We start from the raw sequence: 13,320 nt of genomic DNA, 5'->3' as shown, positions 1-13,320 counted from the left end.
TCAAGAACAGACTCGGCGAGTTGTTCATACAACTCGGCGAGTCTCAGCATAAGTGTTCTTCGGATGAAGATGGACTCGACGAGTTGTTCATACAACTCGGCGAGTCTTAGCATCAGTGTTCATCGGATGAAGATGAACTCGACGAGTTGTTCATACAACTCGGCGAGTAGGATGAAAGACTTGAATGTTGGTTAAGAAGGTAAACCCGTCGAGTCGTCGCCTAACTCGACGGGTAGGATCGGGATTCAGGGCAGTCGTTTGGATAGGGACTCGGCGAGTTGGAAAGCCAACTCGGCGAGTCGGGTCAACTGAAAGTTGACTCTGACTTTGACTTAGGGCATGGTCAGGGGTAAAATGGTCTTTTCACCCAAAGGTCAGTGCGCAATGTTTGATTGGGTATATTGTGGGAATTGCAACCGGAGGATTTCCGGAGCAGCAGCAGCAGCAGTAGGCAGTTAGTTCCCGATCAGATCAGCAGCTACTTCGAGGTGAGTTACCTTCCAGTAGCGGTGGGTCTAAGGCCACAACGCCGACCCACCAGTAGGAGTCGTATGGTAGATGATTGTCTTTGTGATATCATCTAGGTTTACTACTACCTGATATGTTATATGCTAGAATGATACGTTGTATGTGATAGTAGTCGAGTTCGGTTGTTAGGACCAAAGGGTAGTCAGACACCCCAGATACGTCTGACAGTATATGATGATATGTTTGCATGCTGGCTTGTTATGTTATATGCGATAGAGGTAGTATGAGGGGACCAGTCCCTGTGGTCGGTTGTTAGGACCGACGGGTAGTCAGCACCCCAGAATGGCTTGACATGGGTAGTCAGCACCCCAGAATGGCTTGACACGGATAGGACGGCACCCCAGAACGGCCGTACCGGGTAGTCAGGCACCCCAGAATAGCCTGGCAGTATGTATGTTACGTGTTTGTATGGTATGTGGTACGACGGGGGAACTCACTAAGCTTTGTGCGTACAGTCTTCAGTTTTGGTTTCAGGTACCTCCTCAGCTAGGGGAAAGGAGTCGGCGCGGTAGCAGCATGTCACACACACACACTCTCCGGTTTCCGCATTTACGAGCTTCACTGGGATTTGTACTCTGATATTTTGATTGAATGTATGAATTGACTTTTAGACATGGTTCACTTGTGTTATGATTTGATCAGACAATGTTTTTAGCTTTTAATATTTTCTAAAGTAATGTTTTTAAAACGAAATTTTTGGTCATGAAAATTGGGTCGTTACAAGGTGGTTGGATGTGCTGAAGGATTACGATTGTGAGATCCTTTACCATCCAGGGAAGGCCAACGTGGTGGCCGACGCCTTAAGCCGCAAAGTGTCGGCAGCCCCTATCAGAGATTTGTGTTTGAGGATGACAGTGATTACTCTGTTGTTGGAGCGGATCAAGGAGGCTCGGGTTGAGGGCCTCAAGGAGGAAAGGCAAAAGTGTGAGAGGATAGTGGGCCGAGTAGCTTCGTTTGATTATGACAGTCGGGGATTGCTGACACTTCATGGGAGAGTGTGGGTACCGTACTGGGGAGGAGTACGGCAGGTGTTGATGGATGAGGCTCATAAGTCTCGATTTTCTATCCACCCAGGGGCGACGAAGATGTATAGAGATCTTCGACCCAATTATTGGTGGCCCTGCATGAAGCGGGATGTCGCTTGGTATGTTGAGAGGTGCCTGACCTGCAGGAAGGTCAAGGCGGAGCACCAGAGGCCTCACGGCAAGATGCAACCGTTAGACATTCCCGTGTGGAAATGGGAGGACATCACCATGGATTTTGTCACCAAGCTTCCCAGGACCGCACAAGGAGTAGATTCGATATGGGTAGTAGTGGATCGGTTGACGAAGAGTGCTCATTTTATCCCAATCCAGGAGAGTATATCAGCAGAAAAGTTAGCCGATATCTATGTGCGTGAGATCGTGGCCCGTCATGGAGTGCCGGTATCGGTAGTATCAGACCGAGATGTCCGTTTTACATCCAGATTCGGGAAGCGGTTTCACGACGAAATGGGTACTCATCTGCATTTCAGCACCGCTTTCCACCCTCAGACGGACGGGCAGAGCGAGAGGACGATTCAGACTCTCGAGGACATGCTCAGGGCGTGTGTTCTAGACTTCGGTGGCAGTTGGGATACGTATCTTCCGTTAGCGGAATTTTCGTATAACAACAGTTATCATGCGAGCATTGACCGACCTCCCTTTGAGATGCTGTATGGGAGGAAGTGTAGGACCCCGATTTGTTGGGGCGAGGTCGGTCAACGAGTCGTTGGGAGCACAGAGGTGGTGCTCAAGATGACCGAGTTGCTTCAGCAGGTCCGTAATAGATTGCAGACTGCGCAGAGTCGGCAGAAGAGCTACGCCGACAGGAGGCGTTCAGACTTGGAATTCCGGGTGGGCGATATGGTCCTCCTGAAGGTCTCACCCTGGAAGGGTGTCATCAGGTTTCGGAAGAGGGGCAAGCTGGGCCCCAGGTTCATTGGTCCCTTCAGGGTTTTGGCCCGAGTGGGCCGGGTTGCGTATCGATTGGATCTTCCTGTAGAGCTTAGCCAGATCCACAACACTTTTCATGTGTCTTAGTTGAGGAAGTGTTTGGTGGATGAGTCAGCAGTTGTTCCCCTAGAGGATATTCAGGTTGATAGCAGCCTGAATTATATTGAGAGGCCGGTCGCGATTCTAGACCGGAAGACAAAGACCTTGAGGAACAAGGCAATTCAATTAGTGAAGGTGCAGTGGCAGCACCGGAAGGGGTCTGAGTAGACATGGGAGGATGAGGAAGAAATGAGAGAGCATTACCCGGAGTTATTTGCAGATTCAGCCGCAACAGACTTTGAGGACGAAGTCTGAGACAAGTGGGGGAGAATTGTAACGCCCCGTCTCTGGTATGTTGCTTTCGTGGCATTTATTTAGAAGTTTTATTGAGGGACTCGGCGAGTCTATGGCCTGACTCGTCGAGTAGGGTCGAGTTTTCGTGCACGTGTTAGTTGGCGACTCGGCGAGTCCATATTCGGGACTCGGCGAGTCTGCCTGCCTGAAAGAAACCCTAAATCCCCGGGTTGCTCACTATTTAAGCAATGCTATGTGCCCCAAACTCGCCTCCTTCACCCTCAGAGAGCTGTGAGAAAACCCTAATCCATTCCTTATTGTTTTAAGTGCTTTTGTGTGGATTTTGAAGGCTTGAAGAAGAAGAAGAAGAAAGGAGCAAAGATCCAAGGGCAAATCAGAGTTCATTGAGGTATTTCTCGGATTCCTTCTGTTTTATGCTTTAGACCTTCATTAGAACTCTTCTAGGGCTAGTTTGATGCATTTTCTAAGCCCTATAGTTGTATGGATGCCTTAATAGGGCGAGATATCCCTAGATCTGTTCATTTAGGAGTTGTAGAGCTCGGATCTGTTGCTTTTTTGGAGATGCCTTGCATAAGAACCCTAGATCTAGCCTTTATTATGCTTTTTGAGCCTTATTATCTTCTTGGTCGCTTTTGGGCACGTAAAGATAAAATCTTTACGTGCTAATCGAGTTAAGGAAGCCCATATCTATAAGTTTCAGACGCTGGATCCAAGCATAATCGAGTTTAGAGTAGCTACATGGATGTGACTCGGCGAGTCGGAAGAACGACTCGGCGAGTCAAGTCGCGAGTCCCGTTTTTCCCTTTTTGAGTGATGTCGAGTGGAAGCCGGTGAGTAGTAGAGTGGACTCAGTGAGTTGGAGGACAGACTCAGTAATGGAGGGACTCGACGAGTTGTTCATACAACTTGGCGAGTCCAAGGCAATCTTCTTAGCTCAAGAACAACTCGTCGAGTTGTTCATATGACTCGGCGAGTCGGATGAAGATTGTTTGAGTTCTTGGATCGAGAGGGTACTCGTCGAGTCGATGCCATACTCGATGAGTAGCCATGAGTAGGGTTGAGAAGTGAGACTAGAGACTCGGCGAGTTGGCGGCCCAACTCGGCGAGTCAGGTCAACTGTGGGTTGACTTTGACCGAGAGAGTTGACTTTGACCAAGGGTAAAAGAGTCATTTTACCCAGTGCAGTGTTTAGCATTTGATTGAGTGTGTTTATGGACTTGTAGCCGGGAAGATATCGGAGCAGCAACAGTTAGCTTCCAGAGCCATTCACACAGCAGCCAGTTCACGAGGTGAGTTTCCCTTAAGTAGGAACGGGTCTAAGGCCAGTGACGGCCCGTTCAGTTAGCCGTAGTTTCTGGACTTCGGTCCAATGCAGTAGCTAGTATGTTTGACGCCTCCGTGGCTCAGACAGGATTTATGTGTTTGTGCTAGTTGATATGTTATTGCTATGTTCAGTCAGCTTCGGACTTCGGTCCGATGTAGGGGACAGAGGTCCCAGTCAGCTTCGGACTTCGGCCCGATGTAGGGGACGGAGATCCCAGTCAGCTTCGGACTTCGGTCCGATGTAGGGGACGAAGGTCCCAGCCAGCTTCGGACTTCGGTCCGATGTAGGGGACAGAGGTCCCAGTCAGCTTCGGACTTCGGTCCGATGTAGGGGACAGAGGTCCCAGTCAGCTTCGGACTTCGGTCCGATGTAGGGGGCAAGGCCCCAGTTAGCCCGGACTTCGGTCCGATGCAGTGGGCAAGGCCCAGTATGTGCTTATTTGTCATTATGTGGTATGTGGTAGTTTGGGGGAGCTCACTAAGCTTTGTGCTTACAGTTTCAGTTTTGGTTTCAGGTACTTCCGCAAGCAATGGGAAGAGCTTGGGGTGATGGCATCGCACATACCACAGCTTCAGACTTGTCCTGGGAGTTGATTTAGTTTTCTTGATATGTTTGGATACAGTTTTTCTCACAGTATTTCATTATGGTTTTTGAAACACACAGCTTATGATTTTATTACATGATACTCAGTCTCATGGGTTTTGTTATAATAAAAATCGAAATTTTTGGGTGGTATTTTTGGGATGTTTCATTTTTTATTTAATAAAATGAATAATTATCACTTAAAATAGCTAGCCCTAACTTAAGAGCGTTATATATATATATATATATATATATATATATATATATATATATATATATATATATATATATATATATATATATATATATAATATAAAGTTATTGAAATGTGATAGAATAAACAAATATAAGGGTGTGTTGTGTAACTTTCATCTAATTTAAAGGGAATAAAATGATTTTTTTTTAAACGATTGAAATTATAAAACTGATATGATGGGATCGATTAATCAAACTAATCTAATAATTGCTTATACACGAATTTATTCGTGTTAATAGGAGTAACCTGTTCATATTTTCCTTCAGATAACGTGAATATATGTTGCCATAGATGCAAACTTGTGACATTCATATATTATCTTCAAGTTATTGTATTTATCACTACTAGAAGTAAGAGATGATTTCTCAAATCATAAAGAAAAAGAATTATAGTTTGGGTATCTAATTAAATTTATTTAATTAAATAGATTAGGGAAAATATTATATATGGCAATTAATAAACATTAAAATATTATATTTAGCCTAGATCCTAAATATCATATTTACCCTTAATAAACTTTTGATTTTTCAAATATCAAATATGCCCAAATTAATTTTCTTTAATATTTTATACTTATTATAATTACTAAAAAAATTCAATCGACCATATCACCTTTTCCAAATTATTTGGATCCTTTTGGATTTTATCTTATCATAAATATATGTTATGTCTGCTATCTCATCCCCCGAAGCATATCTATCGGCCATCTCCCATCTTCCACCCATGAAGTTATGATTTGGGGGGCCGAAAATAGAATATGTATAAAAATTGAAGGGGGGGGGGGGAGGGGGGGGGGCAAAGTCAAATTTTCTTGTTTTGGGCATAATTTGTAACCTTCTTAATACCTATGTACTATATATAAAAAAAAATTAGGGGGGGGGGGGGCACAGCCCCCCCGACCCTATATATGCTCCGTCCATGCTTCCACCGAGTGCCAAGTTTGTTCTGGCTTCATTACAAGAAGTTAAAGTGACAAAGAATAAGATCACTTAAGAATTAAGATGGGTTAAGTCTTGAGTTGGATTAAAGAAACAAAATTCCTAGATTTCAATAGAGATATGAAGGTACAAATACATTTAGAAGGATCATAAGATAACACCCCATAATTAAGGAGATACTCATTTGATTGAAAAATTCAAAATGGAAGCATTGAGTAGGTTGTTTTTTTTTTTTTTTTTTTTTTTTTTTTTTTTTTTTTGAATCTTGGTGGAGGATAAAAGACGCAAACAAACAATAAGGCATCTATGTTCTTCTTGAGAATCCTCTATGCCCACACATGCTACTCAGATAAAGAGGGAGAAATCGATACACACTTAACACAACAGACCAACATCTCATATTAGAAAAGGGGATGCGATTTACACCGAAAAAAACAAACCAACCTAATCTTGGATTAGAAAAGAGGAAGGGACTTTAATTTTTTTTCAATGGCTGCAATTTGAACAACAATAAAACACATTTGTTCTTGAGACCTAGAAGATTGGAACGAGGGTAAGAGGAGACAAGAAAAAAAATAGGGACAATATAGTAAATTTATTGTTTTTGCATAATTATAATAATTTAAAATATAAAGAATAATTACAAAATATTATAAAAATCTTTATAAAATATAAAAAATCTATTAAAAGTAATATTTGAGTAAATATGATATTTTAAAAGTTTATAAAAAATAAATACGATATATAAAAATTAAGCCGAAAAAATAAATATTTTTATATTTAAGAAAGATATATATCTCTCTCATTTTCATTTTTATATTTTAGGAACCTATATTACAGGTAACGAAAAAACAGGTGACTTGTTTAGCCTCTACGGATATAACCCGGATCCGAATCGAAACAGGAACATATTTTTCTCTTTGAATGAAACCTTCTCGTCGCTCACATCGGCACGAAACAGCTGCGAATCACCTACCTCGCTCGATCCGAATCCATCTGCAACTTCAGTTCGTCTTCTTCAAAGGTACTTTCCCACGATCGATCTTTCTTGTATCGTTGAAATTATACATGTTTAGATCTGTATATTCCTAAGTTTACATGTCTTTCTATATATATATATGTTCAGATCTGTTCGTAACTTGAAAGTTGTACGATCCTTTGGCCATTAAAATTGCACAGATTTCTCTATCTTTGAATCCGTCTATACATACATCTCTAACATTTCACACCTCTTCAATTACATATGTTTGAGCTCGCGTATGCGAGATTCAATGCAATTATGTGAATCTATGAATTGAGAAATGTTTAATTGCCTCGGTATGAAATTTCGTAGATTAGAAGTTTTGTTTCGAATTTAATTGTGTAGCTGCATATGAATTCTTAGGAATTGGGGAAGAACAGCGTCCTGATTAGAAACGCCTTTTTCAAAAATTTGAATTGGGGAAAAATTTGATGATTACATTTACACTCTTCTCTCAACCATATCCTTGAGCAGATTGGGAACATTCAATGTCTTCATAACACGAAACCTATTTTTCTATCAAACTTAGTGATTATATGAATTCTTCTTCAATTTGTTTTCGCATCCAATGATCCAAATCTTGTTCAATTTCAACAGATCATGCCTGGGCAGAAGATTGAAACAGGTCATACAGACATAATCCATGATGTCTGTATGGATTACTATGGAAAAAGAGTAGCATCCGCCTCCTCTGATGCCACCATCAAGATAATCAGTGTCACCACCACCACCACCACCACCGCCACCTCACACCCCCTTGCCACATTGACAGGTCACAATGGTCCAGTCTGGCAGGTTGCATGGGCCCACCCCAAATTCGGGTCACTTCTTGCATCATGTTCATACGATGGCACTGTAATAATCTGGAAAGAAGGCAACTTAAACGACTGGACACTTGCTCACACCTTCAATAACCACAAATCATCTGTAAACTCAATCGCGTGGGCCCCACATGAACTTGGTCTCTGTTTAGCTTGTGGGTCCTCTGATGGGGACATTTCGGTTCACACTGCCAGGTCAGACGGTGGGTGGGACACCACAAAGATTGACCAAGCTCACCCTGTTGGCGTGACAACTGTCACGTGGGCCCCATCAATGACACCTGGATCTTTAATCGGGTCTGGTGTGTTTGACCCTGTTCAGAAGTTAGCATCAGGTGGAAATGACAACATTGTGAAGATATGGAATTTTGTTAATGGAGAATGGAAATTGGATTCCATTCCTACCCTTAAAATGCATGGTGATATTGTAAGGGATGTGGCGTGGGCCCCAAATTTAGGGCTTCCAAAGAGCACAATTGCAAGTGCTTCACAAGATGGGAGTGTTGTGATATGGAGTGTGGGTGGGAAAGAAGGTGAGGAGTGGAAAGGGAAGGTGTTAAATGACTTTAAAGCCCCTGTTTGGAGAGTGTCGTGGTCGCTAACTGGGAATCTTTTGGCTGTTGCTTCTGGGGACAATAATGTCACGTTGTGGAAAGAAGCTCTTGATGGCGAATGGCAACAGGTAAAAACTTCTGAATAGTTTTTTTTTTTTATTATTCAATACAGAATTTTGAAAAAAAATTTTAATGCATGTTTTGTTGTTTTAAATTGGGAATGATTTATGTGATTGGTTGTTTTGAAAATGTTAGAAGGAACAAAAGTGATGGATGATATGGTTTATGTTTAGTTTTTGATGACTTGTATGACTCTCATCATTAAGTTCTGAATCTTAATAGATGATTTCATAGGTGATTTGTTTCTTTTTGATTAAGCACTTAATCATGGTTGTTTCTTTTTTGCTTAATCAGGATATGATGATTTTATGGGTTAAGCCAAAAAACCGCTTAATATATTAAGACACCAACTATTTACATGTCAAAATTGAATAAAAGAGTAGGATTAAGTTCATGGTTATTAATGTGCTAATTCAATGTCTTTATTTGGTTGAATGACCCTGCCAAAGGTTCGTCCACCATAGTTGATGAGATTGGTGGGACCATCTTTATTATAAAATAAAAAAGAAAATAGAAAATAATAAAATAAGGGTAATATAGTCATTTCAAGTATGATAGGAAAGGAAAACCGAACAACAAATGCCAAAGGTAAAAACTTAGTTAGGTATGAAACACGCATATTGCTTCAAACCGTAGGGGTCATGTGTAATTTACTCTAGAAATTTTGATCTACAAAGGATAAAAATATGGAAATTTTGATCCTTTTAAAAGATGAGGATATGAAAATACAAGGATAAAAATATAAATTTTTTGATCTTAAAAGATGAAGATATGAAAATACAAAATAATAGAAATTTTGATCTTTTTAAAAGATGAATATATTCAAATATAATATAATAATAATAATAATAATTTCCATAAATCTAATGGAGTTTTCTTTTCTACCTCTAGCCAAGCTCTTCTTATAAAAAAGAACAAATTTTGACGCTTGTGATTTTCTTTTATAATTTTTAATTTTTTCTCCAACTCTCTAAAAATGACACATTTAAATTTAAATCTTCTTTTAAATCCTTAAATTAAGAGATTTTAAAATAAAAAATATTTGGTAATCAAGTACCATGATTCTTGATAAAAATAATTTATCAATATAAATAATCTCCTATTCCTATCGTTTTGTTCTTTTCTTTTTTTAGATTTTTATAAATACCATTTTATAAATTTGTTTAAAATATTTTGTTACAATTGTTATCTATGTTATTTTAATTGATCAACATTATATTATATATAAATATAATGGATTATAACCTAGTTTTAAAATATACCATTTGTCTCTTGCAATTTTGGTGGGAAATCTGATTGTAAAATGTTTTAATATGAATAGACAGGATGTAAAAATGTATTGCAGTTTTTTCCTAATTAAAAGGTACGTGTTTTGATAAGATCTTCTGATTTTGTGAAATATGAATCGAATATGAGGGATAAGAAGGTGGAACGATATGTGATTGTAAAATATATTAAAAAAGAATGAAATAAAATGTAAAAATCACATAAAATACATGATGGAAACAAAAAAAATATGATAAGGGTCCAAGTACCCCACGGACACTAGAAGATTTTTATACTATTATTACTTCCTCTCTATCCAACAAATCTTTTGACAATACTCTGATGGAAGTGTGAACCGATTTAAAGCTGGTTTAGTGTCTCGTGGATTTCAACAACTAGGGAGGGATTATTTTGAAACCTTCAGTTCAGTTTCAAAACTCGCCACCATACAATATATTAATTAAAGGTACTACTTGCTCACAGTCACAGGGCAGTCCCAAACAATTTTCAAGCATGGGGCAAAAATAAAAATATAGGCCCGGCCCAGTTACTAAAAATCCAAATCCCTACGACCACTAAATCTAATTTAAGTTTTGTAATGAATTTACCATTAAGATATGAACTAGACCGATTATACTACAAATCTATTATGGTTATTTCAAAAAGAATTATATATAAAAACTAATTTTGATAAATTTAAATTAAATTTTAAAAATATGATAAACGTGAACCTAAACACTTTAATGAATTAAGATCACTACCTAATTAAATTAGATAATATAATGTATTTATTTAAATATATTCTTATGTTAAACATAAAATTAAAAAACATAAATAAAATTAAAGGAAAGAATTTGTATAAAGTACGTGTGTATGTTTTAGTTAATATTGATAGAAACTATGACTTGAGTATGTAATTTTAAGTATTATTTAATAAACATTATGTTTACATAAGAAAGGAAGTATAGAGCTCACGAAATTTTTAGGAAAATCCTAGGGATACTATTTAATAAAGTTATAAATTTTATTTTCCGAACAAAAAATTCCTGAACTTCTAACTTTTTGAATAGAAAAACCTAAGAAACCGGTTAATTTATTCATTTTAGTCATTTTTGACATGTCCAGCAGGTTATGAGACCAAATTGTTAATTTTTCCAAAATAATGAGACATTTCTACAAATTTCGTTAAAATTTGTATATAAATAGGTTTACAAGATGTTATATTTATAATGAGATTTTTCCAAAATAATAAGACTTTTCGAAGATAAAAGGATTTGTAGTAACAAAAAATAGAAAGATATTTAATTTCTCATTAAGAAAATATATGAGATTTATGGATTTCTCTTTATGTATATAAATAGGTTTACAAGATGTTATATTTATAAGATTAAAAGGCCTAACATTTTATGGCAATGTGTTCTCACCAAGTACATTTGAATATATACTCTTTAAAAAAATATAATAGTATATATATATATATATATATATATATATATATATATATATATATATATATATATATATATTCATATATCAAATATGTAATATAACTTCAAAACATCACATTCGATCTAAAATAGTAAGATGTGTTGAGAACCAAAGTATTGATTCTTTAATTATACCACAAGAAACACACACAGGATCCAAATCTAATCCACAATTACAAGTTAAATTTGCTTCCTTTCTTTTAATCCAAGTAAGCTATTGTCTATCAAGAGTTCAATACCAATCTTAATTACTTATATACGTACATGCACATATCAAACATTACCAAGAACGCGCAAGTTCGTTTTCCCCTCGAAATGGCTACCTGCAGAATGCCAATATCAGCTCAGAGTCTTTTCCTTCCAATGTACAGGCAACAAATCGATAAACACACAATGCAGCTGTGCATGAAGAAGAAGAAGAAGGATGAAAACGTACGCTACAGAACCCACAATCTCAAGAAAATCATGTCATCGGTTATCACTAATTCAATTATTGAACAAGATCCTACACCATCAGATACAATAACACAGTTCTACAAATGCATAAATGAAAAGAATATAAAGCAACTAGAAAACTACATTTCCAACGATTGCTTCTTCGAAGACTATTCGTTTTCCAATCCATTCAAAGGCAAACAGGTCAATATATTTTCTTCATTTTCTAATTACCGCTTAAAGCAAACTGGATACAGTAAGACAATATATATATCAAAACTATTTGCATGCAGGAGGTTCTACGTTTTCTTGAGCAGCTAATCACGGGAATGGGCCAAAACGTAGAGTTTCATGTTGCTCATATTTATGAAGATGACGATGATCTAACAGCTGGTGTCGATTGGCATCTGGGTACGTTCAGTATATATATAATCTGTTCATTTTTATTAGACGAGTTAACGCGCGTTTTAATTAATGGTGTCCCACAGAGTGGAAGAACAGGCAGGTGCCCTTTACAAGAGGCTGTAGTCTCTACAGATTAACAAGAGAAGGAGAAAGATTAATGATCAGGTATATATTCTAATCATGTTCATAAACCAGAATTATGGCCAATTAACTTGATGATCTTAATTAAAAACTAAAAACTACAAGCAGGAAAGCACACGTTTTCGTTGAGTCCCCAATCAAACCAGGAGATTTGTTCCTGGTAAGCGCCTACGTACTACTGATCTTAAACACACTCGTGCAGTAATATATACGTACTCTTAGCCTTTAGGCTTTGTTTTTATTGCGATTTGTGAATGCAGATTCTGTTGAAGATTGTGACTTCGTTATTTGATGCTTTTCCAGAGGCTACCGAATGTATGAAGTTAACCTCATGCATGAATGACTACACACTGTTGAGTTTTTCATGATTATGTATTTATGTTAACATCAAATGCTAAATCTGTTCTCATTGTAGGGTTCTTTCGGAGTCAACATTTCATAGTGCAAGTATTGTTGAAGGCTTACTGTATATTTATAGTTCCGTTCATAAGCCCGATACTTTCTTTCTATGTGAATCTTGGGAAACTGATTGTGAGGTTCGTGAGTATAGCGTTAAAGATATTAGAATACTGCTCGAGATTATTTACAACAGGCGAAAGGTAGAACATCTTTTTGATTAAGGTGTGATTGTCATTATGTCATCTATCTGCCAACGAATCCAATTTGAACTTGGTTTGCATGAAATGAGGGGTTAGTGCACGAGCGGTGGTGGATTCCCGAAAGTAATAATGTGAGCGGGCTGCTGTTATTTTTCCGGTTTATGTCACCGTAAATTAATAAAGGGTTTACAATTTGAAATATTATAAAAACATCTCTTTTAAAGATAAAACAATCCTTAAATTAAAATAGACGTCTTAATCCATCAAAACTTTGAAAAACACAAGTAGTTGTTTAAACGTATAGGAGATATAATCACAATTCATATAGAGACACATATTCATCAAACAATGTATAAGCTATTTCAAGTTATTTCCTTGTGTTTTCTAGCTTATGACTCTAGATCTAGCATGTAATTCTCATATACTCATATCAAACGTTAATAAAAACACGTATGAGTATTTTGGAAAATACGTGCTTGAATTCGGCTGATTGCACGTATCGCAACCTCATTTATT

At 37.7% G+C, this 13,320-nt stretch overlaps 1 protein-coding gene and 1 pseudogene across 2 annotated transcripts; both read left to right on the top strand.

Moving 5' to 3' along the window:
- The first annotated feature begins 6,838 nt into the window (after positions 1 to 6,838).
- LOC145058109 (protein transport protein SEC13 homolog B pseudogene) lies at positions 6,839 to 8,704 on the top strand (annotated as a pseudogene). The gene is made up of 2 exons (XR_013686230.1): positions 6,839 to 6,979; positions 7,574 to 8,704. The product of XR_013686230.1 is annotated as a protein transport protein SEC13 homolog B pseudogene (transcript).
- Positions 8,705 to 11,495: 2,791 nt separating this feature from the next.
- On the top strand, positions 11,496 to 13,014 carry LOC145060598 (Nuclear transport factor 2 (NTF2) family protein). The gene is made up of 6 exons (XM_079008246.1): positions 11,496 to 11,863; positions 11,953 to 12,070; positions 12,148 to 12,229; positions 12,314 to 12,365; positions 12,466 to 12,520; positions 12,621 to 13,014. Exons 1-6 carry the CDS (start codon positions 11,540 to 11,542, stop codon positions 12,806 to 12,808), a joined length of 819 nt encoding a protein of 272 aa, XP_078864372.1. The 5' UTR covers positions 11,496 to 11,539; the 3' UTR covers positions 12,809 to 13,014.
- Positions 13,015 to 13,320: the final 306 nt, after the last annotated feature.

Source organism: Lactuca serriola, chromosome 6 (genome assembly GCF_051521515.1).
Source record: "Lactuca serriola cultivar US96UC23 chromosome 6, Lser_US96UC23_V15, whole genome shotgun sequence".
Taxonomy (NCBI): Eukaryota; Viridiplantae; Streptophyta; class Magnoliopsida; order Asterales; family Asteraceae; genus Lactuca; species Lactuca serriola.
Note: the sequence above shows the minus strand (reverse complement) of the source record. Positions and strands in the feature narration are given on the sequence as shown.

Excerpts from the sequence above, each read along its gene's own strand:
- LOC145060598 (XM_079008246.1), top strand. The coding sequence starts at position 11,540 with ATGGCTACCTGCAGAATGCCAATATCAGCTCAGAGTCTTTTCCTTCCA. Across the intron at positions 12,230-12,313 it reads GGAGAAAGATTAATGATCAG|GAAAGCACACGTTTTCGTTG; the intron begins GTATATATTCTA and ends AACTACAAGCAG. Across the intron at positions 12,366-12,465 it reads AACCAGGAGATTTGTTCCTG|ATTCTGTTGAAGATTGTGAC; the intron begins GTAAGCGCCTAC and ends TTGTGAATGCAG.